Source organism: Squalius cephalus, assembly GCF_949319135.1.
Source record: "Squalius cephalus genome assembly, chromosome: 16".
Classification (NCBI taxonomy): domain Eukaryota; kingdom Metazoa; phylum Chordata; class Actinopteri; order Cypriniformes; family Leuciscidae; genus Squalius; species Squalius cephalus.
Genome location: NC_137137.1, coordinates 7,492,445 through 7,520,043, shown reverse-complemented (window position 1 = coordinate 7,520,043; position 27,599 = coordinate 7,492,445). Strand labels below are relative to the sequence as shown.

At 37.3% G+C, this 27,599-nt stretch overlaps 1 protein-coding gene across 4 annotated transcripts in view; it reads right to left on the bottom strand.

Moving 5' to 3' along the window:
* itgb4 (integrin, beta 4) overlaps positions 1–25,480 on the bottom strand; it is a 32,564-nt gene extending 7,084 nt beyond the window's left edge. Inside the window, exons 1-34 of one of the 4 annotated variants that reach the window (XM_079897255.1) lie at positions 25,093–25,480; positions 20,401–20,485; positions 19,887–19,969; positions 18,808–18,903; positions 18,498–18,702; positions 17,700–17,796; positions 17,435–17,606; positions 17,047–17,310; positions 16,808–16,897; positions 16,582–16,704; positions 15,942–16,109; positions 15,779–15,855; positions 15,476–15,678; positions 12,871–12,974; positions 11,583–11,678; positions 11,336–11,465; positions 11,123–11,248; positions 10,783–10,889; positions 9,830–9,863; positions 9,545–9,739; positions 9,032–9,135; positions 8,860–8,918; positions 8,708–8,731; positions 8,329–8,477; positions 7,327–7,506; positions 6,896–7,044; positions 6,459–6,666; positions 6,063–6,383; positions 5,773–5,933; positions 4,621–4,801; positions 4,301–4,438; positions 4,010–4,192; positions 3,754–3,888; positions 502–663 (exon numbers count right to left, since the gene is read on the bottom strand). In XM_079897255.1, coding sequence (XP_079753381.1) covers positions 502–663; positions 3,754–3,888; positions 4,010–4,192; positions 4,301–4,438; positions 4,621–4,801; positions 5,773–5,933; positions 6,063–6,383; positions 6,459–6,666; positions 6,896–7,044; positions 7,327–7,506; positions 8,329–8,477; positions 8,708–8,731; positions 8,860–8,918; positions 9,032–9,135; positions 9,545–9,739; positions 9,830–9,863; positions 10,783–10,889; positions 11,123–11,248; positions 11,336–11,465; positions 11,583–11,678; positions 12,871–12,974; positions 15,476–15,678; positions 15,779–15,855; positions 15,942–16,109; positions 16,582–16,704; positions 16,808–16,897; positions 17,047–17,310; positions 17,435–17,606; positions 17,700–17,796; positions 18,498–18,702; positions 18,808–18,903; positions 19,887–19,969; positions 20,401–20,479 — 4,603 coding nt within the window. In that variant the 5' untranslated portion in view covers positions 20,480–20,485; positions 25,093–25,480. Of the gene's footprint in view, positions 1–501; positions 664–3,753; positions 3,889–4,009; positions 4,193–4,300; positions 4,439–4,620; positions 4,802–5,772; positions 5,934–6,062; positions 6,384–6,458; positions 6,667–6,895; positions 7,045–7,326; positions 7,507–8,328; positions 8,478–8,707; positions 8,732–8,859; positions 8,919–9,031; positions 9,136–9,544; positions 9,740–9,829; positions 9,864–10,782; positions 10,890–11,122; positions 11,249–11,335; positions 11,466–11,582; positions 11,679–12,870; positions 12,975–15,475; positions 15,679–15,778; positions 15,856–15,941; positions 16,110–16,581; positions 16,705–16,807; positions 16,898–17,046; positions 17,311–17,434; positions 17,607–17,699; positions 17,797–18,497; positions 18,703–18,807; positions 18,904–19,886; positions 19,970–20,400; positions 20,486–22,441; positions 22,839–25,087 lie in introns of those variants that run through there. The other 3 variants (XM_079897256.1, XM_079897254.1, XM_079897257.1) reach the window with 3 other exon arrangements.
* Positions 25,481–27,599: the final 2,119 nt, after the last annotated feature.

Genomic DNA, 27,599 nt, shown 5'->3' with positions numbered 1-27,599 from the left:
TAATTTAGTACCATAAAATCCCCTAAAAATACAAAATATTAAATAAAAAACATTATAGAACTAAAATATATAACATTAATTTCAATAAAAAAATAATAATTTAGGCTTTTATGACTGCCAGGTGAAGAGCACTAGAGGGTTAATCAGGCGAATGATATATTAACAAACCCCTTTATGAAAACCTTCAGAATATTAATTGGAATAAAACTATAACGTTTGATGTATGTAAGTGCTGCTGAAGTGGTGATTTTTTTAAACAAATTTTGAGAAAGTGGACTTTAAAGAGCATTGCATTTAAAATCACACAAATAGATAAAGTGCAATAAAATAAACATCTAAATATTAATTATTTTGGATGTTTTGTTTCCACTACTCTGAAACAAAGACATGTTGTGGAAGCAAAATAGCCCAATACTTCAAAATTGACCAGAACATGAGAATTTTTTTTTTTAAGTTGTTTTGCCAATTAACTATTTCTTTGGGCATTTAACACTCTGATACCTTTGCCGGAAATGTACGTTGTGGAGCTGCTGTGATTGGTCACAGCGGGGCGGGGGGTGGAATGGCTGTACGTGGATGAGGAGGAGCTGACGTTGCGGGAGAGGGAATTGCTTCCTCCCGGGAACAGGAAATTCTGGTCCCACTTTCCATTTACAAACTGATCTGTAAGGACATATGAGAATAAGACGACGATTTCATGAATTAGCATAGCAACATTAGCGCATTAGAATTCACAGTTGAAGTTAGCGCTCCAGACTAGCGCTTTGAACTGCGGCATAGAGGAGGGAATCACCTCAACAGACCCAAACTGCAGAAAGCCTCTCAGTTCAGAAGAAACAATATTTCTATGGTAGAAATGGAATTAGCAATCTACATTAAGCAAGAGAAATGATGCCAGTTAGCACTCTGAGACTCTTGATGCCAGTTAGCACTCAAGCGACTTTGATAGCCCAGCTGTGGGTTGACGTTGGGTATAGCTGGCATGCTGTCTGCCAGGGACAGGTCTTCACCTTGTGGCAGGGTCTGTGCATGACTATCGCTGGCATCTGTGGCTGGGCTCAGGAGGCAGGGGATGATGTCAGCAGGCAGTTTCCAGGACACTTTACGGAGATCCAGATCCGAACCGACTAGCTGGACATGCTTCCAGCGTGAGCCTTCCGTAATCATGTGGGGAAGCAAGCAAGGCACAGAGGATGTATGGGCTGTCCGTGCTCAATTTAATTCACCCAAAAATGAGAATTCTGTCATTATTTACTCACCCTAATTTCGTTCTAAACCTGTATGAATTTCCTGAACACAAAAACATTAAGTCTACGCTTTTTCATATAAAAAAGGTGAATGTGGCTATAAAGCTCCAAATTTTATATATTAAAAGGATAAATTTTATAGGATAAAAGTAGTTAACTCTTTACCCGCTATTGACAGAATTTTCCAGCTTTTCGTGTTTTCACTGTTATACGGTAGGGGGCGCTATTACACATCTTCTGAAAGAGGACAGAATCTCCTGATCAAAACGCCAGAAGAAGCAGAAACAAGCAATAGCATATGTAAGCAGATGTAAAATAACGTGATCATCATCAGCATTAAACAGAATATGAATCAAATCTGCCCAATTTTACTGAATGAAATGTCGAGCCAGGGCGAGCTATGAGCATTTCACTGTCCAATGGTCATGCCTTAACTGCAATCTCTAGTATTGCATTTAGTATTGCATTCTTCTCATGGGGATTTAATAATCTTTGACTTTTCAGTCTATAGGACTATGAAGCTTTGGGGGTGGTGATGGACTCGATCTACTCCATCTGTTTTGATCATCGTTCTGAATCTGACCCACACAAAGTCTTTGACAATTTTGACAGTTTTGTGAAAATGATCAAATATAAGTCATTATTGGCTGAAGAATAAGTGTGAATGAGATTTAAGAGTTATGGCGGATAGGAAGATGTTCAGTGAATATCAACTTTTTTTTTGTTTCTTACACAAAACTAATATTTGCCTTCAAAGCACCATATGGACAATAATCATGGGAGTTTTTATGTCATTTTTGATGCGTCCATCCCCATTCACTGTCATTTTACAGAAAAGATCAGCCTCTGATTTTGTGCTCCCTAAAGTAAAAAGCCATACAGTTTGCAACAACCTGATGACAGAATTTTCATATTTGGGTGAACTATTCCTTTAATAACTAGAGTTAGGCAAAGAAGGAAAGAAGAAAAGGTGATAAAGCTGATGTCTTCTGAGCCCATCCATGATGCTAGCGATGTTTATTTTAACTAGCAAGGCCAAGTAAATAGTCTGATCATTCTTGCCAAAGAGAGCCAAAGGAGCCCAAACGTTACAGCTGCAACATTCCCTGAAGGCTGCACAAACAATAAGTTAAACTTCCATAAAGAGCCCAGTCACCCAGTTCGACAAAGCCAAAAGAAAAGAAAAAGACATTGTTCCATGGCAAAGGTAAGTTCTTGTGGGGTCTTCAATGCACAGGGGACTAGAAAGAGCCTTTCGATTTCAACAGGAGTTGCATACGAATGATGTAAGGACATCATTCGGTTACGCCAAAGATGGAGGCAGACCTTGACCATGTCTGCTATTGACCAGTAGTTTCTACAGGTCAACGTAGCACAAAAAAAGCTTTCGAATGCTTGAAACAATTCCACCAACATGTTCAGGCATGCAATACAGACAAGCATTGACATGTTTCGGAAACTTGTGTGCAAAGTCTTGTTTTAGTTTCCTGCTATCCCTGATGAAAAGACTAGCATTGTTACACCGTGTCTACACCGGACATGACAGGTGTCGTGTGGTGCCGCAACAGCTTGAGGCTGAATACACTTGATGTGACAACACAACCATTGAAAATCCATTTGTTCTTTGTGTCAGAAGTAGCGAGAGTGCTTGAAGTACGTTAGAATTAGAACAGTGCATCAGTTTTACTATCGGGAATTTGTCATGTTGCGTCACGCCACATTCATGGTGTAGACACGGCGTTAGGATGCTAGTGTGCTGGTGTCCCCTTTACCAAGAGTTGCAAGGCCAACCAGCTTACCCATGCTGCTTGACCACATTCACCAGCTCAAGTTTTGCTAGTAAACACCATGGCTACACTGGTCCACCAGCTAAACCAGAACAAAACCAGCAGCATAAATCATCCTTGAACGTCATGGAAATACATCCTGGTCATTTCAGAAGGGATGTTCAGCAAATACACTACCGTTCAAAAGTTTGGAGACATTAAGATTTTTTTATGTTTTTGAAAGTAGTCTCTTATGCTCACCACACCTGCATTTATTTGGTTAAAAATACAGTAAAAACAGTAATATTGTGAAATATTATTACAATTTAAAAGGACTGTTTTTTATTTTAGTGTTTATTTTTACTGTGATGGCAAAGCTGAATTTTCAGCATCATTACTCCAGTCACATGATCCTAAAATGGTGATTTGGTGCTCAAGAAACATTTCTTATTACTATCAATGTTAAAAAAAAAAAAAGTGTGCTTCTTAATATTTTTTGGAAACCATGAAACAAGTTTTTCAGGATTCTTTAAAGAATAGAAAGTTCAAAAGAACGGCATTAATTTGAAATAGAAATCTAATATTTTAAATATCTTTACTGTCACTTTTTATCAATATAAAGCATCCTTGCTGAATAAAAGTATACATTTCTTTCTTACTGACCCCAAACGTTTAGGTAGTGTACATTGACATGACTCCAATGTGTTGCAATAGTGCACCACATCACAAAAGACACCCACCTTCGGACAGATCTGTGACGCTAGGCCTCTGGCTACTTGTTGGGGATCGTAGTACTTCATTACTGTACATCAGATAGCTGTCATAGTCATCACCAGCTTCTGCATCCACAATGGGAATGTCGGGAATGATGGGAACTGTAGGATTGATGTAAATCATAACAAACACAATCAATCAATAGTCCGTACAACGGTTTATTAAACAACCACTTGGTCTGAACTTGAGTTTGATTCCACCCCATTTTTGTGAGATGCTTACTTGACATGGGTCTGGTAGGCTGTGATGCCAGGTTGATTGTGGCTTCTCTGTACGGGCCCCAGCCCACCTTATTGCGAGCACGCACTTTGTAACAATAAGTCTGAGAAGGCTGCAGATTCTCGATGAGCAGCATGCGCTTTTTGGCGTTATCAATCATCACCTTCTTAGAAGGTCCTGAAGGCTCTGAACAGAGAAACAAATATAGACATTTGCAATCAGAGAAGCATTAAACCACAAAAAAGTCACAATCCTGACACACAGATGACATAAAGGGTATTTTAGGACTTTTACTTTTGTCCTCGTCGATGGGTATGTAGATGACCTCATATGAAGTGATGACACCATTCGTCTCTGCTGGCTCTGCCCAGCTGACCTGAGTGACAGTCGGGCTGATGACATTGAAAGCCAAGCGACCAGGTTCACCAGGTACTGGAAGGGGTAAAATAATGCAGTTGGACATGTTTGTGAGACAAAAAACTTCAAAAAGCAACAAAGGGCATGCTAGAAAAGGACAAATATGAAAAATATGACATGCATGCTTCCCAAAAAAACAGAAAAAAGACCATTAAATTCCCAATTAGAACAAATAGAAAATTCAAAGATTGACTTACCATCCTCCAGAGTCTGGCATTGGATCATATCGCTATAATTGCCCTCTCCAAGTGCATTGTAGCCACATACACGCATCTCGTAATCGCAGTACGGGTAAAGATTAGTCAACTCGGCTTGAGGAGTCTTCACATCCAGGACCTGAGCATCAGCCTCAGGATCTCCATATATCCAGTACTTCACCTGGAAAAAGCAAATCAGGCTCAAATGTCGTATTTAACACCAGCTCCTTAGCTAAGCTAGTGTTTATTGAAATACTAGTCTCATAAAAATATTGCAACTATATTGATACTTTCCAAACAGAAACAGACTGGGGCTGAAGGCTTTTTTTTTTTTTTTTTTTGAAAAGCAAGGATGCATTTAATTGACCAAAACTTACAGTAAAGACATTTATAATGTTGAAAGTTTTCTATTTAAAATAAATGCTGTTCTTTTCAGGATCAAAGAATCCTGAAAAAATGTATTATGGTTTCCACAAAAATAGCAAGAAGCACAACTGTTTTCAACATTGATAATAATAAAAAATGTTTAGTGAGCACCCAATCAGAATATTAGAATGATTTCTGATGGATCATGTGACACTGAAGATGCTGAAAATTCAGTTTTGCCATCACAGGAATAAATTACATTTTTAAAATGCATTAATAATATTTCACAATATTTCATAAGATACCAAACTTTAATTCATATATATTAATCACTGTTTTATATATCATCCATGTATTGCAATGTGTATACAATAGCACAATCAAAAGCAGAACAATTACATTTATTTCATAAATGAACAAAATCTATAAACAAAGTCATATTACAACTTATAAAGCCTAAATGTTCTCCTGCATCTTTAGTGTCACATTCCTTGCTTTTGCCACTACAAATTAAGTAAACAAAATCTCATATTGGTTAATGCTGTGTAAATACCGAAGCTTTCGCACATTTTAAACTGTATCTAATCAGTAACAGGATTAGTGGTCTGAAGCAGATGTTTTGAATAACGGTTGTTGCTTAACTGGGCGTCTTCGCTCATTCGAGTAGTTTTCAATTGTTTTATTTATTCAACTTTACAGAGGTACACAAAAAATTGCATGTAAATAATACAAAAACTGATTACATTTTGTAATGTGTTATGGCAGATATCATGTTGCATGACCTACCTTGTAACCATTGGCGTTTGTACAGGGGTTCCAGTTCAGACGGATGTTTTTAGGCCCGGTAGGGACAGCTTTGATGTTGGTTGGGGAGTAGAGGCGTCCTCCAGGAGATGTGGCTGTCTTAACTAATTCCATTTTCTGGAAATCCTGGATTTTCCCATCCCCTGAAATCACATCACGCAAACATTATGTGCCATTCAGCAAAAGGTAAACAAAACAATGACTATTTTTGCATTTACAAATGGTTGCAAACATGGACCCCAAACCTGACTCTAAACCCCCTGTTTTCTCACCTCTACCATCGGTGACGTTCACCAGCGTAGTCTTCCTCTCTCCAATGACTGCACTGTTGCTTGGGTCGAATAGTTCCAGTTGGAAGGTCTCGGGTATGATAGGAGATGGATACGCACGAGGATCAATGACAACATTCTTTTCCATCTCGCCAGGGGCAAATTTGAGAGGACCGGAAAGGTCAAAGCGAGAGGCTTTCTTTGTGCGCCAGTACACAGTGGTCGGCCCCTCCTGGTTTCGATTGCGTACCACAGGGATGGAGTATAGCGGGTCAGCTGTATTGTAAGTTTGAGTACTCTTCTTAAACATTATGACACTGGGTTCTGTGAGGACAATTTACATTTAGGTTAGGGAATAACAACAAATTATACTTTCAGATCTGTAAACCTGATATGTACCTGGTTTATCAGCGATGGTGATGGTGGTTCGTGGGTAACGGCCTAGTTTAGCCCCTTGCCGTGGGTTACTCAGATCCAGCACAAACTGTTTGACCTGTTTGTCCTCCAACAGTCCGTCTCCTTCCCCAAGCTCCAAGAGTTTCACTGGGACGGTCTTCTGCGTTTCCCCTGGTCCATAACTCATGTCTCCATCGACTGAGATATAGTCCTGTGAAGAGAGGTTAAAATTAGCAAGAAAACATTACCACAATTAAACAATGAGAATTGCTTCTGCATGTTCTTTCAATCCAGGAGATATCGATATCACTTCAAGAATTACATGTGGTCTTATATAGTTAAATAATAAACTGAGCAATTCCAATAGGGTCCTCACACCATCGGCGCTCGAGCCCTTACTATAATGATGAAACTTAAGATGTAAAGTTAGTGTATTTTACCTTCTTGTCTTTGGCAGTGAGGTCACGGGTGCAGTATGTGACCTGTGTCCGTCCATCCTCTATAATCTCACGACTGATCGGGATGTTCGCCACACCATCCTGACGACTGTAGGTGTATGATGGCTGCAGGAAGGTAAAGATGCTCCTAGCTATAGTATAACAAATAAACAAACAATACACAAACAAAAATCAAAATTTTTAATCATGCATCACAAAATTTTGTTAGAATTAGGCTTAAAACAAACGTATATAAATTAACTTAATCTAATTCAAGATGTGTTCCATGAAAATTAGTCTTATTATCTTCCGCAATTTTGCTTCTCAAGAAAAAGTTATGTTGTTTTAAGGATGTTTATTTTGATTTTTAATAAAAAGACAAAAATACTCATTAAAAAAGATGTAGCAGTATTTTTACTTGTAAAACTTCCTACCATGTTCTTTAATCACTGTAATGTTGACATGATCTTTGCCAATCTTTGCAATTCCAACTGGAACATCAACTGCTTGCACAAGCAGCTCCTTCTTTTCATCATCCTCATCTTTGACAAACAGGGGAACCCGGACATCCACTGACTCCACGCCCTCCTGAAACTCCACAGCACCTGCCGCTTCTACAGAGGAGAAGAGGACGTGGAATCAGAAAACATTTCATTTACACAACAAACTTGAAATATTACAGAATAACAACAACAGACTGTAACCAAACTGCAAAAAAATGCTTTTCTTACTTAGTATTTTTGTCTTGTTTCCAGTTCAAATATAAAAAAATTCTTAAATCAAGAGACATTTACTAGACAAGTAAATGTCAGAAGATATTATGTCTTGTTTTCTGAAGAAAAAAAAATCTAAATTAAGTGAGTTTTTGAAAATAATTTTTGTTTCTGTTTGAATTAAGATTAGTTTTCTTACCCCACTGGCAGATAATTTAGCTTGTTTTAAGCAAAAACTTAAATTAAACTTAAATGCCATTAAAACTTTATGGCATTAAATTAATTAATTTTTTCAGAAAACAAGACATAATGGTCCGGTTTCACAGACAGGGCTTAGATTACGCTAGGATTAAGCCGTAGTTCAATTACGGCATTTAAGTAGCTTTTATAAATGTGCTTAAAAAAAAAAAAAAAACCCGGTTGTGTGCTACTTAAGATAAAACAATGGCACTGACGTATTTTAAGATATGTCAGTGCAAGTTGCTTTCAGTTAAAACAGCTCAAATATGCATTTTAGTCTGGGACTATTTTAAGACTTGTCTGCGAAACCGGGAGAATATCTTATGCCATTTTACTTATCTAGTAAGCGCACCTTCATTTAATTTGTCTTTTTTTAATATTTGGACTGGAAACAAGACAAAAATACTAAGTAAGAAAATTTTTTTTTTGCAGTGCAAGCAAAATGTGTTTGGGAAAAATAAGTGTGTTGTACAAGGTTTGTACCTCTGTCAGTAGCTACGGTGTAGTAGCCTGGGACCACCTTCAAATCGCGGAAGTTTCCAGCCTGAACCTGTTTATCAGTCAATTTCACAATATCTGGGTAACTGGCCCGAGGGGCAGTTAAAACTGTGTCCACAATTGTGTTGTTCTGTCTGTGGATGAAAATGAGAATTATTATTGTCAATCTTAAAGTTTTGAGATTTTTGAGATTCCCTGTACCAATCAGTAAATCTCAAGAAATATTCAGGTTATATTTAGATTTTTGGGGTGAAAATTTAAAATTACAAATTAATTTGTGAGATTCGTCCTAATCAATAAACTCTCGATAGACTTAAATCAACATACAGTATTTCATTAATGTAATCAGCTGTAGCTACTGTACCTTTTTCCAGAATTTCTTTGTGACCTGGGGGAAAAGCAGTAAAACATTCAGTGCATTCAGACACATGTCGAAATCAGAGACTCATCCAATACTTTAGAAAAATTTGCCCACAAGGCGCAGATTTTTATGAGTCATTGAGAGCTACTTCTCACCTGAAACGAGTCTTTTGCACTCTCTGTGCGCCAGGGATCTGCAGGAACACGTCATTGAGCTGTTTAAGAAGAACACAGAGATATACGCAGTCAGGCATGACCATTCATGTGCGAGAACTTGCTTCTTGGTTGTTGTTTTTTTAGGAATCATCACACATTAATAAGCACTCACGTTGTCTTCTACTTCACGTCTGAGCACGTCTGTGTCCCGAGCCTCAAGCTGGGAAAGAGTTTCTGAATATTGCCGGTTTAGACGAAGAGAGACAGGGTACTGGACTATGACAGAGAATAGAGAGGGATGAAAGAATATGAATATGAGCTAAACAAGCATGAAAAATGCCTGTGTGGTTTTACATGTTAAAATTTGTTTAAAAGAACAGTTCACCAATGAAAATTCAATTCAATTCCAAACCTGTATGAGTTTCTTTCTTTAGTGGAACACAAAAAATATATATTTTGAAAAAATAAATAAATAAATTGTCCATACAATGAAAATCACCGGAGTCCACTGTTGTTTTGGACCCCACTGACTTTCAATGCATAGACAAAAGCAGTTGAAACATTCTTCAAAATATCTTCTTTTGAGTTCCACAAAAGAAAGCAAGAATTTACATTTTGGGGTGAACATTTTTGGACCCTGGTCACACTAGATGATGTGATGATCTGAATCTCAGTTTAGACTCACTGGTCTCATTTGGGTTGGGTTTGATTTGGTTCTGGGGGTGGTTTGGTCCTCGATGAACATTATCCGTCACTTTCCAGCGCACAATGTCTGTGCTCTTGGGTGGGCCGCTGCGCACCATTGGTGTGTCCAAATGATCAGAGGTCAACAAAGACTGGCGTAGCATGTAGTGGTCTTCTTTGAATCCCACCATACGACCTGCCAAACACACACACATTAAGAACAATAGAGTATATCTGTTTCCGCTGATTTCTCCTTAATGTAACTTAAGTGTAACAGAATGATTACCTCTGCCACAGCATGGGAGAAGAGCAAAACAAGCCTGTTGGGGAGAAATGCAAACGTGAATTAATTGAGATATAACATCACTATACATGTCCTAACCAGTTCCATCATAAGTTTTAAACAGCAAGTAACTTGTTTGGTTTCAACACAACAGGATCAAAGCCAACATATTTGCCAGAACATATTTGATGTGTAATGCAGCAACCTGGACAAGCAACAAGGCATTTTTTTGGTTTTTATATCATGCTGTATATCATTGCCTCCAGTAAAATCTCATTGATTGGCAGTCCTGCTTCACTTAATTGTATATTAAAACGTTCTTATTGGTTGTAATTTTGCTCTTTGTGCAGAATTTTTACTTTTGCCGGGAAAAAGAAAATAATTTGACACTGGAAACTTGTCATTTGTGCCTGGTTAGGTCATGGTGTCAGTGTGTCAGTTTGTCTTTGAATATTTTTCCATGTTTTTTGTGTGTGTGTATTTTGAGTATGTGAATGTGCGTTTGGATCTACTTAGCTATGATTACAAAAAACACTCACAAGTTGGCCAATCACCCCAATCTGACGAAACCTGCTTTTGGGGACTTGTGTAACTTTTGCATTTGCTCGCAAAATATAGTTTTTCACCGAAATATAGTTTTCCCTTCCATCTAATATTATTTCCATCACAAAAGTTTTGTGAGTGAAGGCAAACTCAATGGAAAGCTAAAGTTTTGCAAGTGAACTTTTTTTGAGTTTTGCAAGTGGTAAGTCAATAGTAATTATAATTATCTTGATATAAAACAACAGTAATTTAGACAGGTGCATGTGTGTGATTTCTGTGAGTGCTGTGTACCTACCTCACAAAAATGCTAGAATCTATATTAATATTCTTTGTGTGTGTGTGTGTGTGTGTGTGTGTGTGTGTGTGTGTGTGTGTGTGTGTGTGTGTGTGTGTGTGTGTGTGTGTGCAGCTACCTGGCAGCAGGAGCAGTATCTCCAGCAGCAGAGCAAAAGCAAACCAAGCAATAGCATCAGAAACATAATGAGAGGAATCAACCACAGGAAACCTGCCGGTGGACAGTCTGACACACGGAGAAACAAAACGGTTAGTTTAACACTCTTGTTCAAGAGCTAGAAATACAGAAAAAGTAGTAGGTACATAACTACAAAACATAGAGCTTTATTTAATATGAAATATTAGAGATGTACATGAAAATCCCATTTTAAATTTACCTACAGGCCACCCAAATGGAAAAATACTGTATAAAACAAAGGAGATTTAGAATTCTAGAATTAATATTTGTGTATATTTCACCTTTCTTTTTCTTCACTAGGACTCTGTGTTCTTTGTCTGTGATGTTTGATGGATAATTCACAGTGTAGTGATATGTGCAGTCATCATCTTCATCGCGAAAACTGCACGTCTCTATCACGTTTTTATCTGTGTACACAAATAAATCAATCCTTCATTTGTTCATCCATCCATAAACGCTATGTCTTAATATAAAGGAAAGATCCGACATCATACCTTCCTCAAGCTCTTCCACTATGATGATTTTAAAGGGGCACTCATCGCATTTCCGTCCTTTTCTCTCACCAGTGTTCCAGGCTTGGCACTGAACGCAGCTCCTCTTGGCTTCACACATACCCAATTGTTGCTGCATTATGAGAGATGGTTGGTACCAGGACATTTGTTAATTAATAGTGCTTTAATAACATGCAAAGAAAAGGAATACAGACAGACAGACACACATTCACAGACATCACAGTTGTACCTGGAAGTTCGCTTCACAAGTGGGGCTCAGTGGAAGTCCAGAGTGTTCACACTCACAACGACCACATTTACACACACCACGGTCATTGCAGAAGCCCTACAAAAGAGAATAATTATTTATATACACAGAGCTGTGTTTTACCTGGAATACCTGTGATATTTGGTATAAAAATAGTTTTGGTAAAAATTTTGGCCAACACCGTCATGATCATCTAGATTGCCTCCGCCCTTACAAAGGCAAAATACTGTAACTACATATTTGTCAAAATCAAGTTATGAGCAAAATAAGGTCTCTTAAACAATGATCAGTCCACTGACAAATAGGTTTTGCTCAACTACACTAAGATTCAGAGAGAACAGATTGTGAAAATCAAATCACTTAAAAATTAAATGGAAAAACATTTTTCTTAGTTTCAATGTTGAAGTAGTTAATGAATGTTAACTATCAGCATTTTTTTTGTTGCCTGCTGGATGTGTAATAAATTGCACAAGCTAATTAAATAAAATAAAAAGTCTTAATGATATAATACATTTTAATATTTTAATTTGTAGGGTACAAGACTATTATGCCCTTTCAGTTTTTATTTTGAATTTTTGTAATAAAATATTTTGATTTTATAATCAACAGTTCATTATCACAAAATAAACCCAAACAGGATGATCTTGCATCACCCTGAAGATGTTTTTTGAAGTATTTAGTGTTAATGACTGGCTGACACTGTACATTATCCAGTTTATTACACGGCTACTCAAATAACTAAATAAATGGACATGAAATAATGATATGAATTGCAATTATATGATTATGTGAGAAGAAAGAGGCTACAGAGTGATATGAGAGACATTAAAGGAGACAACAGTAAAATTAATAAAGTCATTCTTAATTTTACTTAAATATTTGACCACAGAATGTTGAGATTGACTAGAGTCCAATAATCCAAAGAACTGTATTTCAAAAATAAGTAGTGAGACTTAAAATAGTATTAAATAAGTTTATATACACTACCAGTCAAAAGCTTGGGGTCGGTGAGATTTTAAAGAAGGCTCTTATGCTCACCAAAGCTGCTTATGTATTCTTTGATGAACAGAAAATGTAAAAGAACTGTTTTTTTATTTGAAATAGAAATCTATTGAAATATTATAAATATCATTACTGTCACTTTATGATCAATTTTAAGGCCTCCTTCCAGAATCAAAGTATTGATTTAAAAAAAAAAAAAAAAAAAAGTTACTGACCCCAAACTTTTGAACGATAGTGTACTTGCTTAGTAACTTTTTGTGAGTTTTACCCCTCTGCTGTCCAGACATGTGTCGTTGCTGATGGGACATTCACAGGCATCTCCAGACCAGCCTGGTGTACACACACATCGGCCCATACTACAGCTTCCACGTTCTGTTGTGGCAAACAAAGGTGAAAGCGGTAACTATGGCAACACGTCAAAGCACGTACAACATTTTCAAATGACTGTATTTCCTGTTTTCCTTTCTTCTTGCAAACTAAATTTGGGATATATTTAGGGCTCAAGCTGTTTCAAACCTGTATGAAATTCTTTCTTCTGCTGAACACAAAAGAAGATATTTTGAAGAATGTCGGTAACCAAACAGTTGATGGACCCCATTGACTTCTATAGAAAAATAAATACTATGGAAGTCAATGAGGTTCATCAACTTTGCTTAGCGAAATTCTTCAAAATATCTTCTTTTGTGTACATTAGAAGAAAGAAATTCATACAGGTTTGAAACAACTTGAGGGTGAGTAAATAATGGCAAGATATTTTCTACATTTTAATGCATTAATCTGAACTTTGAGAGTTCAGAAATATAAGAGCTCAAACCCATGTTCAGCAGGCAGCCTATGAATATAAATCAAACTTGCATCACAAGTATTGTTTTTCTCAAACCATTTGCTGACCAAACAGAATTTCATTAAGTTTAGTAACAACATGTAACAATGTTTACATCAATTAATTTGGATAAATATCAGGTACCGTATATAGCTACATGTTAATTTTTCTCAAGGAGAAATCTCTCACTAATGCTGTAAACATACAGGGAGTTGATATTATTATTAAAGGTTGAAATTAACAACTCAAATATAACATGGCTTTTATAATAATAGCGTTTTAATATTTTTAATGATATGAGTAAAATTATGATATGTAATATAGTGCATATATTTAGCAAAAATCCTCCTCTCTATATGCCAAGTTAATTTTTCTAGCTATATGCTGTGGTCATGGCTTTTCTGAGGTAAATGTTACGTTATGTGACATATTGTTCTCCAGTTGTTTTATTGACCTATTTCCGTGGTTGAAGCACTGATTACATGAGTGATTACATGAGACATGATACATTTCAGCAAGTTGTAGTTCATTTGAATTTATTCACTAACTAAAGAAGAGCTTTAGATCAGTTCACGTGCCCCTTGAACTGAGGTGCTACAGCGATCTGTCACGTCATATTAAAGAGCGCCAAAACGGTATTTATTGTTTGAATTTCGTAATAAAATTGACATAATTTGAAAGCTGAGACTATGTTTCATATCAAAAGCAGGGGCGTTTCTAGGTTTTAAAATCATCAGGGGCTGAGCCTGAAACGTCAGGGGCTGGGGTTATAAGATAACATGATTCGATACAAAGAATAATATTGTAGGCCTATATGCAGGGGGCAGACTGGTTCGAAAACTCAGCCCTGGCACTGTAGCCACACCAGCCCACATTACCACATAAACACGCGCATTGAAATGTGAGGTATTAGGGGGGGTTCTAAAATTTGGATTTTTTGGACCAACATTATGTGCATTTTAAGGTGTTTGAAGGCCAAAAAAATTGGATAACAATAGCTTTAAAAACATGTCAGTGAGCAGTAGCATAAATTATTTGTCAAGCAGATAACAGATTCTTAACCATGTGAATGAGGATAAATGTTGTAATGAATGATCCACAGTACAAAATGGAAATGCAGAATGTTTCTGCTTATTGTTGACAATACACAATCACATATTCCAAACAGGAATGGTCTTAAATGAGAAATCTTTCAAGGATTATTTTGCATAGATGTTACATTTCAATCAAACACCAGTGCAATCTTTTTGTGTCCAGAGGCAGGGCTGAGTTAATCATGTTATCTTATAACCCCAGCCCCTGACGTTTCGGGCTCAGCCCCTGATGTTTTTAAAACCTGGAAACGCCCCTGCATATAGCCTGAAAACATCTAATCTGACAGAGGACTGTGCGGCGGTGCTGACTGCGTTATTTTGAGATTGTTTGCTGTTGCGCGCAAATCCTGGAGATATTCTAGGATAGGCTGAAATCACTCACGTGGTGCGTCTCTGTGTGAGAGATTTCAACAATCACCAGACAGAGACAGCAACAAAGCCAAAACGGGGTTTACATAGGCTATTGTCCGGTTTAATATTTGTCAGTCAACTTTTCAAAATACATTCGTGGCCAATCTGGCCATACTCAAAACATTCGGGGCTGAAGCCCCGGCAAAATCGACTGACGCCGTGTCTGATCAAAAGTAACCTGCCTTGTCTTGTCTATTGGTGTCAGTGGCCTCTTTGCTTCAGGATTTTTCATTGCGTGAAAAAACGGAGAACAGTGTCAACACGATGCGTGAGATTTGGCAGCTCTGTCTTCACCAACAACATTGTGCATTATATTTATTAAAAAACTATTTTATTATCGCACTGAGGGGGGGCTGGGGGGGCCTTTGGAGATAACTGGCCCCAGGGCCTTTACAAGTCATAATCCGTCCCTGCCCCCAGTATATATTTAAATATAAATGTGCGATTAGTCGACTAATGGCTTAAATGAACGACTACTAGTTGACTAGAAAAATCTTTAGTCGGCAGGCCTAGATATATCAAAATCAAAAAATCTTTTTACTAACCATTACAGAGAAATCCACCAAATCTCTGACACTGAGATTTGTCAAACTGGCAGAAGGGCCCTTCAAACTGGTTTGGGTTATAGCACACACAGGTCCCACACATGCAGTCTCCTCTGCCCGAGCAAGGCTCGGTCTTCCCAGGTTGGATGCACATGGCAGAGTCAGTGGAGGCCCCCATTGAACAGTTGCAGAAAGGGCCTAACCTATGAGGGGCGGAGCATAGACAAGAGGCGGGGTTATGGACTGCTACATATGTGATCGGCACAAACCAAAAATGTCAAAGGAGATAAATTTCCATCATACCATCCTTCAGAACACTGGCATTTCCCACAGACAAGATCACCATGGCCATTACAGCGCAAAGCATTTTTAACTGGGATCTGATGTTTAAGAAGAAACAGAAGTGTAAGATTTGAAATAAACACACAGAACAAGAGATTGGTTTTAAAGGGATAGCAAACCTCACCTTTTCGCAGTCACATGTCTGACAGAGCACTTCAGCATTGATGCTAAGTGCGGAGCTAAAGGTGGTGGGTTTGACTCTCAAGGTTCCCATCCGGTCAACCTCTTTGGCCTTACACACATGATCCTCTCCCACCTGAGTAAGAGCCTTCAGACGGACTCTAAAATTACCCTAGAAACAGAGAGACATTTGAATCATTTCAGACGGACTCTAAAATTACCCTAGAAACAGAGAGACATTTGAATCAGTGTCTTTATGACCAGGATTTCATATTTTAAAGGATCTTAACAGTGTGTTTATAAAATTGCAGTGACAACCATCAAGACTCTTATTTCTGTTGGATATGTAATAAATTACATTAATTAATTCAATAAAAAATATGTAAAAATAAACATACAGATAGATAGATAGATAGATAGATAGATAGATAGATAGATAGATAGATAGATAGATAGATAGATAGATAGATAAAATCTGAATTATTAACTACTTACTAACTTACTGGATTATGATTTTACTTTTTAATTCATATTCAATATTTTTATGTTTTTCCTTCATTATTTTCCTTCCTTTTGAAAAACTGAAACTGTGTGAGAGACTACAGTTGTAGTTGTGCATTTAAACCTAATGCAAAGACACTCACAATTTGTCCTGGTGTGATTTTGAAACTGCCATATTCAGAAGAAGTGCCAGACTGAGACAGAATCTTGGCTTCCACCGCCTTTGGTCTGTCCTCTGCATGGATACTGATCTTGGAGCGAATATTCTGTTAAAAAAATGATGAAGAGTTACATCAAATTTGATGTACAAATTTTGATGTACAAGTTTGATTGTTACAAGCAACGTATTTGGTATGAAAATGTATTTACCTCAAAAGCTTTTTCTAAAATGTTTAAGATGTTGGAGGAATCTTCTTGTAACTGTCCCAGCTCAGCAATAGGGAAGTATTCATACAGTTTCTACATTCATGGCATACAAAGGAAAGCGTCACACTTCACTTCACAAAAAGGGTTATATCACATTTTTAATATAATCTTTATTCATATTGTGGTTACTGACAACTTTTAATTGGAGATGAGATGCATTTATGTCTTTTTGACATACACACCTCATAGTATGAGTAGGAATGGTTGGTAATGGCGAAGATTGGGATGATGTTATGTTTCCTCAGAAGTCGCACTAGGGTGGGTATAGATGGGTAGTCTTGACGAACGTCATGTGTGTATTTTCCATCTGGAGTCAGATGGCATTGCTCATCATTACGGTCCAAGATGCCCGCAAGCACGTTGACACCGTCTGCCTCATAATGGAAAGCCGATTCAGTGGAGAAGACAAGCAAGTGGGTGCTGTGTTGCCTCCAGCCAATCTGTTGCTGTGAAAATAAGAAACAAGTTATACTCTACCAGTAAGAAGCAAGCAATTCATTTAGAGTACTGTAAATGCCAAGCAAGGCATCCAAGTGTATTTTCCACTTCCATCTACCAACATGTCAGTACCTGGCAGACAGCAGCCTGTAAGATGGCATCAAAACCCCCCTCAGGGGCATCCAGGTTGCCAGATATGCGCTCTTTCTGGAGCTTCTGTCTGAAGAAGCTGATGTTGTTGGTGAGAGTGATGACGTTACGGAATGAAAACGGAGGGTCACTGTTGGCCCACGGCTCAGCTAATCTATGGAAAACATATATAAAAGGAAAACATATATAAGGAGCATATGCAGATAAAGTCAAACTGTGTGGTGCTGTTAAAGTGTATTGTTCTTACTTGGCTGGCCTCATGTCTGTCTGAGGCTCTGTGACTTTGTCCACAAACTTGCCAAATCCGATGGTGTAATCATCAGAGATATCACCAACAAGCTCAGCTGCATGGGGTGAGAAAATGAATGAATATCGAAACATTGCAAAAATAAACAATGTTGTACACCCAATCATAGTTTGCTCCAGGGATATTAGTTCAAAAATGTTCTTGAGTTCAAAAACAGTAAGACAAAGTGCAATGAAACAGAACAGATTCAAATAGGGAGTTGACCTGCATTTAACATGACCCACCATCTAAATAACACAATACTGATGGCTCAAGATAAAAAAAAAAATAACAACAGCTAATGTAAAAAATGTAAATGCAAAAAAAAGTTTAGTAGTAAGTGTTCATTCCATTCATTCATTCATGTATTCAGAGTTCAGAGTTCATGCATTCACACATAGCTATATAGTTAGCCTAGTTCAAAAATTGCAAGTTGTGATGCATGAAATATAAAATACTATATGGATTTTTTTTGGATAAAAACACATTTTAAACCATTTCAGAGCAAATATATTGATTGATTGATTGATTGATTGATTGATTGATTGATCAGTCGATTGATTGATTGATTGATTGATCAGTCGATTGATAGATTTGCTCTGAAAGGTGCTTTTTTCCAATCAGAGGAAGCATCATTTCAACTAGCAGCCATTGTTGAGCAAATTAAGTTAAAAATGTAAATGTTTAAATGTAAAAACTAAAATGTGTTAACAATATAATACATTTTAATATATGACTCCATGCACCTTCCTCACTCACCCAGCTTATCTCCCATTCTCTTCAGGTTGTCCAGATCGTCAGACATAGAGTTGGAGAAGTCCATGAGGATGTAGAGGTCCAGAGGGCCACGGGTTGGTTCAAACACTTCCATCTCCACCTCCTTCTCCTCCCCGGGGAGAAGCGTCATTCGCATTTGCTGAGGGGACACCTGAGAGTACTGTTTTGACGTATCGATTTGCTCCTTCTGAAAAACACACAAAGACACATGAATGCGTAAACACACATGATTCCGTGATATGGAAATATAACTAAAGTGAGGGACAGGTCAGTAGAGTCTGATGAAACAAACCTTTTCAATTTTCATGGTGCTCTCAGCTGTTACCATCCGACTACATTTACGGGCCTCCAAGTTTCCCTTCAGGTCACAACGCTCATACTCAAAGATCTGATGAGAAAAATAAGATACAAACAAAAGCAATTACATAACTGTTCATAAAGAGAGCTACAATAGGCTTTATAAACATACAAATAACTAAACACAATGTTACAGTGTTTACTGTAAAATAAAACACGCTACTGTTCAAAAGTTTGTGGTCAGTAAGGTTTTTTTTAAAAGAAATTAAACATTTTATTTAGCAATGACACATTAACCTGATCAAAAGTGCCAATAAAAATATTTATAATGTTACAAAAGATTTCTATTTTAAATAAATGCTGTTCTTTTGAACTTTCTATTCATCAAAGAATCCTGAAAACATGCATCATTGTTTCCACAAAAATGAATAGTTCAGCCATGAAACTATTCACATTCTGATTGGTTCGTTCAATGTAACGTTCTCAACCAATCGATTTCACGTATGTCATGACTGAAATAAGAAGAAATGTTTTGTGAGCACAATATCAGCATATTAAAATGATTTCTAAAGGATCATGTGACACCGAAGACTGGAGTAATGATGATGAAAATTCAGCTTTGCATCACAGGAATAAATTACATTTTAAAATATATTAAAATAGAAAACTGCTTTTTAAATTGTGATAATATTTCACAATATTACTGTTACTGTATTTTTTATCAAATAAATGTAGCCTCAGTGCACATAAGAGACTTCTTTCAAAAACATAAAAAATCTTACCAAAATTTTAAATGTTATTAAAACTAATTGGAGAAGAACTGCTCCCTCAAATCACCATTGAATAAGATAGTTGTATGTCATTCATCAATTGCGACTGAACAGTGAAATTGATGTTTTGGACATTTATAATCATTTTGTAATGGTTAACATTTCAGTTTAGCTAAAACTATTCTACAGACCTGATCTATGGATCAAAATGTCATATTTAATATGTATTTATTTAGGAAAACATGTCAAACACATATACAACATCAGTTAATTCCACAGCATACAAGGATCATTGAATTTTCACCTCATCGGGGCAGTATGCACATCCTGTGCCGACCTGAATACATTCTGAGCAGGTTTTGGTCCTGGCAGCGGTGCAGTGGTTCACTATGTAACACAAAAAAAGCATTTTTTTTTGCATATAACAAAGATAATTCTGTCTTCTTCACATTTGGATAACACTTCTGAATTTCACTGCATTAGCAAACAAATGTTGCTAGAGATTTTTGCAATTACTTTTAAGCAGCTAGTCATTTTTAATGAATGTATGAAGTCAGTTCTCTAATGAGATGTTCCACTGACAACCAAAAAGTCTTCAAGTACATCTATTGTTTCATCATTTAAATAAACTAATAAACTTTTTCTTTCGCTTAAACTCTTTCTGACGTTTTATTATTCAATGCAATATATGTTGTCATTACTGATTACAGTTATCAGAAAGTAATCTGGTGTTTTTAACTGACTTGGATTGCTTCCTAAGTAAAAGTGTTTGTAATTGAGATTTGATGGTTAAGGGGCTTAAGAGTTGATGTTCCCACCCTCATTAGCACGGCTGACTGTCACAGCAAGCATGAGAATGTAGATCCCCACAGTGAGACGCAAAGCCCATCCTCCCATTTCAGTCTGAAACACAAATTAAACAATAGCGAGATCGCACATATTACATAAAGTTAAACATGGTGAACAGATGTCACACATAAACAGCACACACATGGAGATACACACCAGAACTGATCGTAAGTGAACTGAAAAATTCAATGCATGCAAGACATGTGCCTTGATAAACACCATAAAAACATGCAGCAAAAACTCCATAACGACGACTTTGATGACCAGACACACTGCAGTGGACATTTACTTTAAATCTACACCATATTTATGTATGTCCATTAGACTTTTAGAGACTTTTATAGACCGCTGCCCATATCTAATCTACAGAAAGAGGAATAGCATGCACTTCAGCTGTCATACCGGCGCTAAAATCACTAAAACAGCAGCAGAAATCTGATCCACCTGCTGATATCACATTCCCTCGCTTTTCACCCACTCCCTTTCTCCCTGAAAACATCAAATGAAAGTTGAGCCCATTTCACCCCCCATAAATCTGAACTCTGACAGTCAAGAGGAGAAACAGACCAATGATTCCTTAGGAATTCCACTCATATCCTCTACAGATGCACACGGAATCCAGGGAAAAGAAAGACAGGGGAAAGTTTGAGAACATCTTTTTATATTTATGCATTACATTTTGGTCTTTTTTTCTACAATGAAAAGATAATAAGTGAGTGTTAGGACTTTCAATTGATTTCCCTTCTAATTAATTACTTTATATTGATACTGATATGTATCATATCAATATTTGCTGAATAAAGTCTAATTAAGGGGGAGAAACAGGACACATAATTGCATGTCGTCAACGCACATACTGTATGCATCAGACAGACGTTGCATCACATCTAACTGTTTTTCTATAGGTGTTCTTGAACATCCCTGAACACCTCTGTAGTCATCCTGTGCCGCATGCTCTCTCTAAATGTGGTGAATTTAGTGAAACATGTTGCCTGTAGTAGCAGCTGGTGCTGTGAAGACTGCAGACCAGCATAAAACATCAAGGTGGTTCTTCAAGTTCAATATCTCCAATGGTATGAAAATCGAGAACTATTTACATATAAGTCAGGGAGCGTGATTAAATGTCATTTAATGACATGTTTTTACTTTCATATAAATAATGATACTAAAAAATCATGTTATTACTGACATTCCAAAGCCTTGGAATTTTTATCTATCAAAAACCCTAAATACACAAATCAGTTATTCCTGGTGTTGGCACATCCATCAACTTTACATTCCCGTGTATCTGCTCTGAGTTCATATTTTGACCAACATCGATGGAATTTCACTCCAGGATGAGAGAAAACTCAATCTCATATAAATACCACTGTGCCTGAGACCGAAACAGACCTTAACCCTTGTGAACCTGATCTGTGCTGTGCTAACCTCACAAATGGGCAGATAAATCAAGCTTAGTCATACACAGAGAAAAACAACATAACCCAGAAGTACCCAATACAAAAATATTCGATATTTTGTGTATGATATATGTACTACCTTCCATTCTGTGAAACTTTTCCAACCAGCAAATCTTTTCCAAGCTAAAAACAAATTCTATTAATGTTATCTGAGAATAATAATGGCATTATAATACCATAAACAAACATGGTCACAATATATAAGAAAATGAAAAACTGCAAATGAATGGTGCAGCCTTGCACAAGGCATAACAACCAACAGCCAAACACCTTCTTTACCTCTCATATCTTCATGAGGATTTAGTTTGAAAAAGATTAAAGAAAAGACGAAGAACAAAAAGAGCTGAACAGTAGTGTGAAAACTTCAAAGAACTAAAACAAACTGATTCAAAGATTTCTCTTCTTCATATTGCCAGAGACAAACATCAGCAAACAAAAAGACACAAGCAAGCAAAGAGTAAAGGGGAAGTAGAGAGATAAAAAAAAGAGCCTTACAAAATATATATGGAGGACTGTGAGGCTTTACAAAAAGATTGTTGATCTCACAAACCTCTTAGTTTGTTGTTTCCCAATCCAAGTCCCAGAGTCCACACAGAAACAGCAAAGTTCTCTAAAAGAAAATCCTTAATACTCTCCCTGTTGTCCAATGATTAACCGAAAAGGGGAAAAGAACCTGTTTTCCACCTGCGTCTTCACAAATCCAAGCAACGGGGAACTCTTGTGCTTGCAGGAAAACCTCCCCCTCCTATCCCACTTTGTGCTGTGCAAAATCGACTGAATATTCCTCCAGATATGACTTGTGTTTAAGAGTGAATGTGAGTCTGGTCCCTCCTCTTTTGCTCAAGTTGTTCAGGTGGGTCGCAGGCAACACCCTTCCTTTCTCTCTCTGGCTTCGTGAGGTAACAAGGTTGCTCCACCTTTCCCTCTGTCCTTTGCTCGCTTGCTCTCTGTAAATTCCTTTAGCAGCACTCTCACCTGTGTGGACTTGAGAATGACAGGTCAGAGCTCCTCCTCAAGGGGGAGAGGAAAAGAGAGCGAGAGAGAAATAGAGGGAAAGAGTGAAGAAACCCTGCCCTAACTGACCTTGCACAGGGAGTGGCAGGCAGATATATTGCCTGCAGGGTACAAAGAATCATTGCCACACTCATTTCTCCACATGGCTTACACTACACATACAAACATGTGCCCTATCTCACTTTAAGACAATGAGGATAGTTGTGAAAGCAACCAACTAAACCCAGAGGCATGCTTGAAAAACAATCCGATAGGCTTCACACACTCAAATGAACTGAACAGTGCTTACTGAGCATTGCCTTTGAAGTCTTGCAAATGTTACTGCCACAAAAATGTGCCCTAATTCAAGAGGGAAAACAGAAAGTGAGACAGAGAGAGGAGGCGAGACACACAGGGACAGCAAGCATTCGAAACGGGGAGACAGAGAGAGTAAGTGGTGAAAACAAGCATTCCTGTGCAGCAGGAACAAAGCAACAGTTTTCCATTTACAACTAGACCAGGTCAGTGACCTCGTCCAGATCAGCTTAGAGAGAGAAAGAGTGAGACAGCGAGAGAGGACAGACAGACAGAGAGACAGATAGATAGATAGATAGATAGACAGACAGGACAGACAGACAGATAGATAGACAAACACAAATCTCAAAAATTATAACAGCTGACTTAATAAAAACCTCAACAACAAATACCTACCTGTAATGACAAAAAACAACAACATAAAGCCAACAAACTAATCCTATAACTGTAACTGTCATTTATTTAATGCCGTGATAAATCTTGCAAACCAAACAATAATACATCCAATTGAAATTGTGAGTTGTGACTTCCTATATTTATGATCACACGCCCTTCCAATATTCGATAAATTGATAGACAGACAGATAGATAGAAAATGATATAAAGGGAAAGATAAATGCAGAGACCGATAGAACGATGCATGATGCATAGACAGGCCAGGTGTCAATTATTCATTCTAACGCTTACTAAATTCACAAGCTGAAAACACACAGTAAAAGCACATGGACAAACCATGGCAACGAGAAATCATGGGAACCACATTCCCGCAGGGCAGATGCATAACACTAAACACAATGAGTCAGAAACAAGGTGTGTCCTTCCCCAAGTAACAATCAGACTGCCTGGCACTCAGTGAAACGTTAGAAAGGGATGTGTGTGGTACAGCTGTCCCTCGGGGGTGACCTGTGGAAAACCTTAGCTGTTATTGCCATTTCTGACTGCCGGACATCAAGAAAAGTTCCAAGTGCATTTCCTCACATGCTTGGATGTTTCCCTTGGATTATTATTATTTTTAAACATCAAAGTACATTAAGCACAATGTATGGCCTGAGGGGAACATCCAATTCACATTCAGAAGTCCTTTTGTTTAAACACTGAATTCATATTATGATATTGCATTCAAAAGAAATTGGCACAAAGATACAAATGAATCAGTTGAAAAGGACAATTAACGATCTACCAGATATTAGCCTACAGTTTTGAAAGTCTTGTTTATTGGCCTTGGAACATGTCTTATGTTTGCATCTTCTGCCAATTTCGGACACAATTTCCAAAATAAATATTGTTTTCCTCTTTAGCGGTCAAGAGCATCCCTCTCAGGATTTCCCTTACCCACCAAAAAAAATTAAAAAATAATCATGGTAACCACAGTTACTGTTATTGTTTCTATTTTAACTCTAAAAATAATATCTGCTAAAGATAACGTTTATCAAACATATCAGGTTGGTCTCTCTTGCTAACCAAAAGTTATATAAAAAAAAAAGGACCTATGCATTTCTAAAAGATAACAAACATGCCTTTCTCCTCACAAGAGTAAGAAGCTTTCAGAATATTTGTTATTATATATTGTTTCATTTCTATTGCTGACGACAGTGGTGACTAATATCAATTTAACACAGTTTTATTGAAGTAGCCTAACAATATAGTAAAAGAAAGGTAATTCGTTTCATAGCAGGATGCTCTATGTATATTTCAGCCCTTGAGCATGTGTTTTAATACATATTATACCACATTGCACAAGCACACATTGTTTCCCCCTCAACGGTCACAAACTTTTCTCTCAGGATCCGACCACCCATGAAGCACACAACTGCTGCAAACAGTTTAAACATAACACTTTTACAATATTCAACACGATCATGACTTACTCAAACAAAAGTAAATTTACCTCACCTCTTCACCGCTGTCGCTTCAGTCAGTGTCAAAACTCAGCGAGCTCCTAGAAAACATCTGTGGGCATCATTGGCGGGTTCCGAGTCAGCTCAAATATTGTATCACACAAACATTCATGCACTTATAAATTCACATTTTCCTTGCACTTGCAAACGCCCTGGACTTCATTACGCACATTTTTGTCAACCGCACTTTTGCGAGGCAAACGTCTCCATCATTTACATGACAAAAGATTCCCTCAGAATTTATTACTTTCTTTTGTTATTTGTAATCAGGCTGGACAAATGAAAACCGCTAGCTAGCTGTGTCACTGAAGGCAGACCAAAAAGTAGCAACTCAGAAGAGTCAGACTCCAAAGAGCAAAATTCTATAGGCTACTTGGCCCCGCAACAAAAAAAAAAAAAAAAAAAAAAAAAAGAAAAGGAAAAAAAGTTTATTGTCCTATTACGCATCACAAAATTGGGGTCTGCATGATCTCGCAGATATAGGCATATATAGGCTACCGTTCAAGTGGAAAAAAGGAAATAATACTTTTCATTTACAATTAATTTATTGTAAATAAAATATTTCGATTTTATAGGCTATATATGTTGTTCATCAAAGAATTCAAATATTTAGCAGCACAATTGTTTCCAACATTGATAATAAAAATGTTTCTTGAGCAGGAAATTAGCATATTAAAATGATTTCTGAAGGATCATGTGACACTGAAGACTATTATATTATTTCACAAAATTACTGTTTTCAATGTATTTTTGATCATTAAATGCAGTCTTGGTGAGAATAAGAGACTTCTTTCACAAACATAAAAAACCAACCCCATACTTTTAAAAAAGGTGTCAAAGCTTATACTAAAAATAGTAACTGTAATTTATTTAATGCCATGATGCATGCTGGGATCTTGCAAACAAAAACAAATCTGCAACATGTACAATATGAAACTGTCTGTGAGTTTCATAAGTTCTGCCTATATTCATGATCCAACACCCCTCCCATCTATACTCTACTTGCCTTTTGAAAATGAATATAGGCCTATATTTGAATAAGTGCAACAGTGCTATGTGTTTACAATATTGGCAAAAACATATGACTAGTGGGTAGAATTAAATTACTAGCTCTCACTACAGTAACACAGGAAGATAAAAAATGGTCAAGTTGTAGTTCAATGAATCACTATGCATGTTTAAATAGTTGGTAACAACATTATAATTATGTGCACTGCATGAGTAAATCTTCGTGGCCGGATTCAACTGTAGATCAGTGGAGTCAGGGCCTGTACTGGGTGTGTCTTCAATCTGAGTCACCCTGACGCACAGTTAGCACATACAGCACTCGCTCAATCCCCATCTCTCAATCACAGCTGGCGAACTTACTCCTGTGCGTCAACTGATTTACCTGGGGCCATGAAAAAGTCAAATAATAATTTAAAAAAACACCCTTTGTTACAACCATAAAGCCTTGCATTTGAACAGAAATAAAGTTTGACAGGCCAATAGGAGAGTGGGGTAAGATGTGCCACCAGAATTTGCTTTCCTTTAGCCAGGAAGAATTAAGAAGCAGCAAAAACAAAGGCAGAAGTTTTTGAGAAGAAAGCACTTATAATACAATATAATATAAAGCGCCTAGACACGACCACAACGCATCCCTGAAGTGTCAGCAGAGGTTGTGTCAACTAGACACGACAGCCATTGGCACTGATCCTCAACAAACCCGTCTCCATACCGGCGTGATGACTCCAATCTTCAACCGGATGGAACTGGATAATATTCTGATTGTTCTAATCCAATCTGACTTCTTTCCTATAATGCTGCATGAATCATAATCATACACTGTTCGTTCGTTGGCCAGAGGAGAACTGGCCCCCCGACTGAGCCTGGTTTCTCCCCAAGTTTTTTCTCCATCCTGCTACCTGATGGAGTTTGGGTTCCTTGACTCTGTCGCCTTTTTCCACCTTGTTGCCATTGGCTTTTGGCTTGCTTAGTTGGGGACATTAAATTTAACATTTAATTTAATATTCAACAATAATATTCCTGCATTGACACCACTATATGAGAACTGAACTGAGCTGGACGGTGACATCACAGTTTTCTCCAGAGCATCTATATATATATATAAATATATATAAATATAAATATATATATGAACTAAATAACTTTTTCACAACAAAATGAAACATCACTGAACTTACTTAAGCTGGACTGTGACGCTATTTTCTTCTGGAAACAAACTTTGTTGCATTTTCCTATAAAGCTACTTTGAAAAAATCTGTATTGTGAAAAGCGCTATATAAATAAATGTGACTTGACCTAATAATACGTTTTGATGAGGTTATAAATCGCATTTTGGATTTAAATAGGCAGTTACTTAAGAGTCTATGACTGGATCATTATTGCTGTGATTATGTTTCTAGCATGTTAAATGTTTGGCAACAGTTCTTCTAACCTTAACTGATGGAGTGTGTAGCTTTTCATTTCTTAAACCGCCATGTAGGAAGACACATCATGGCC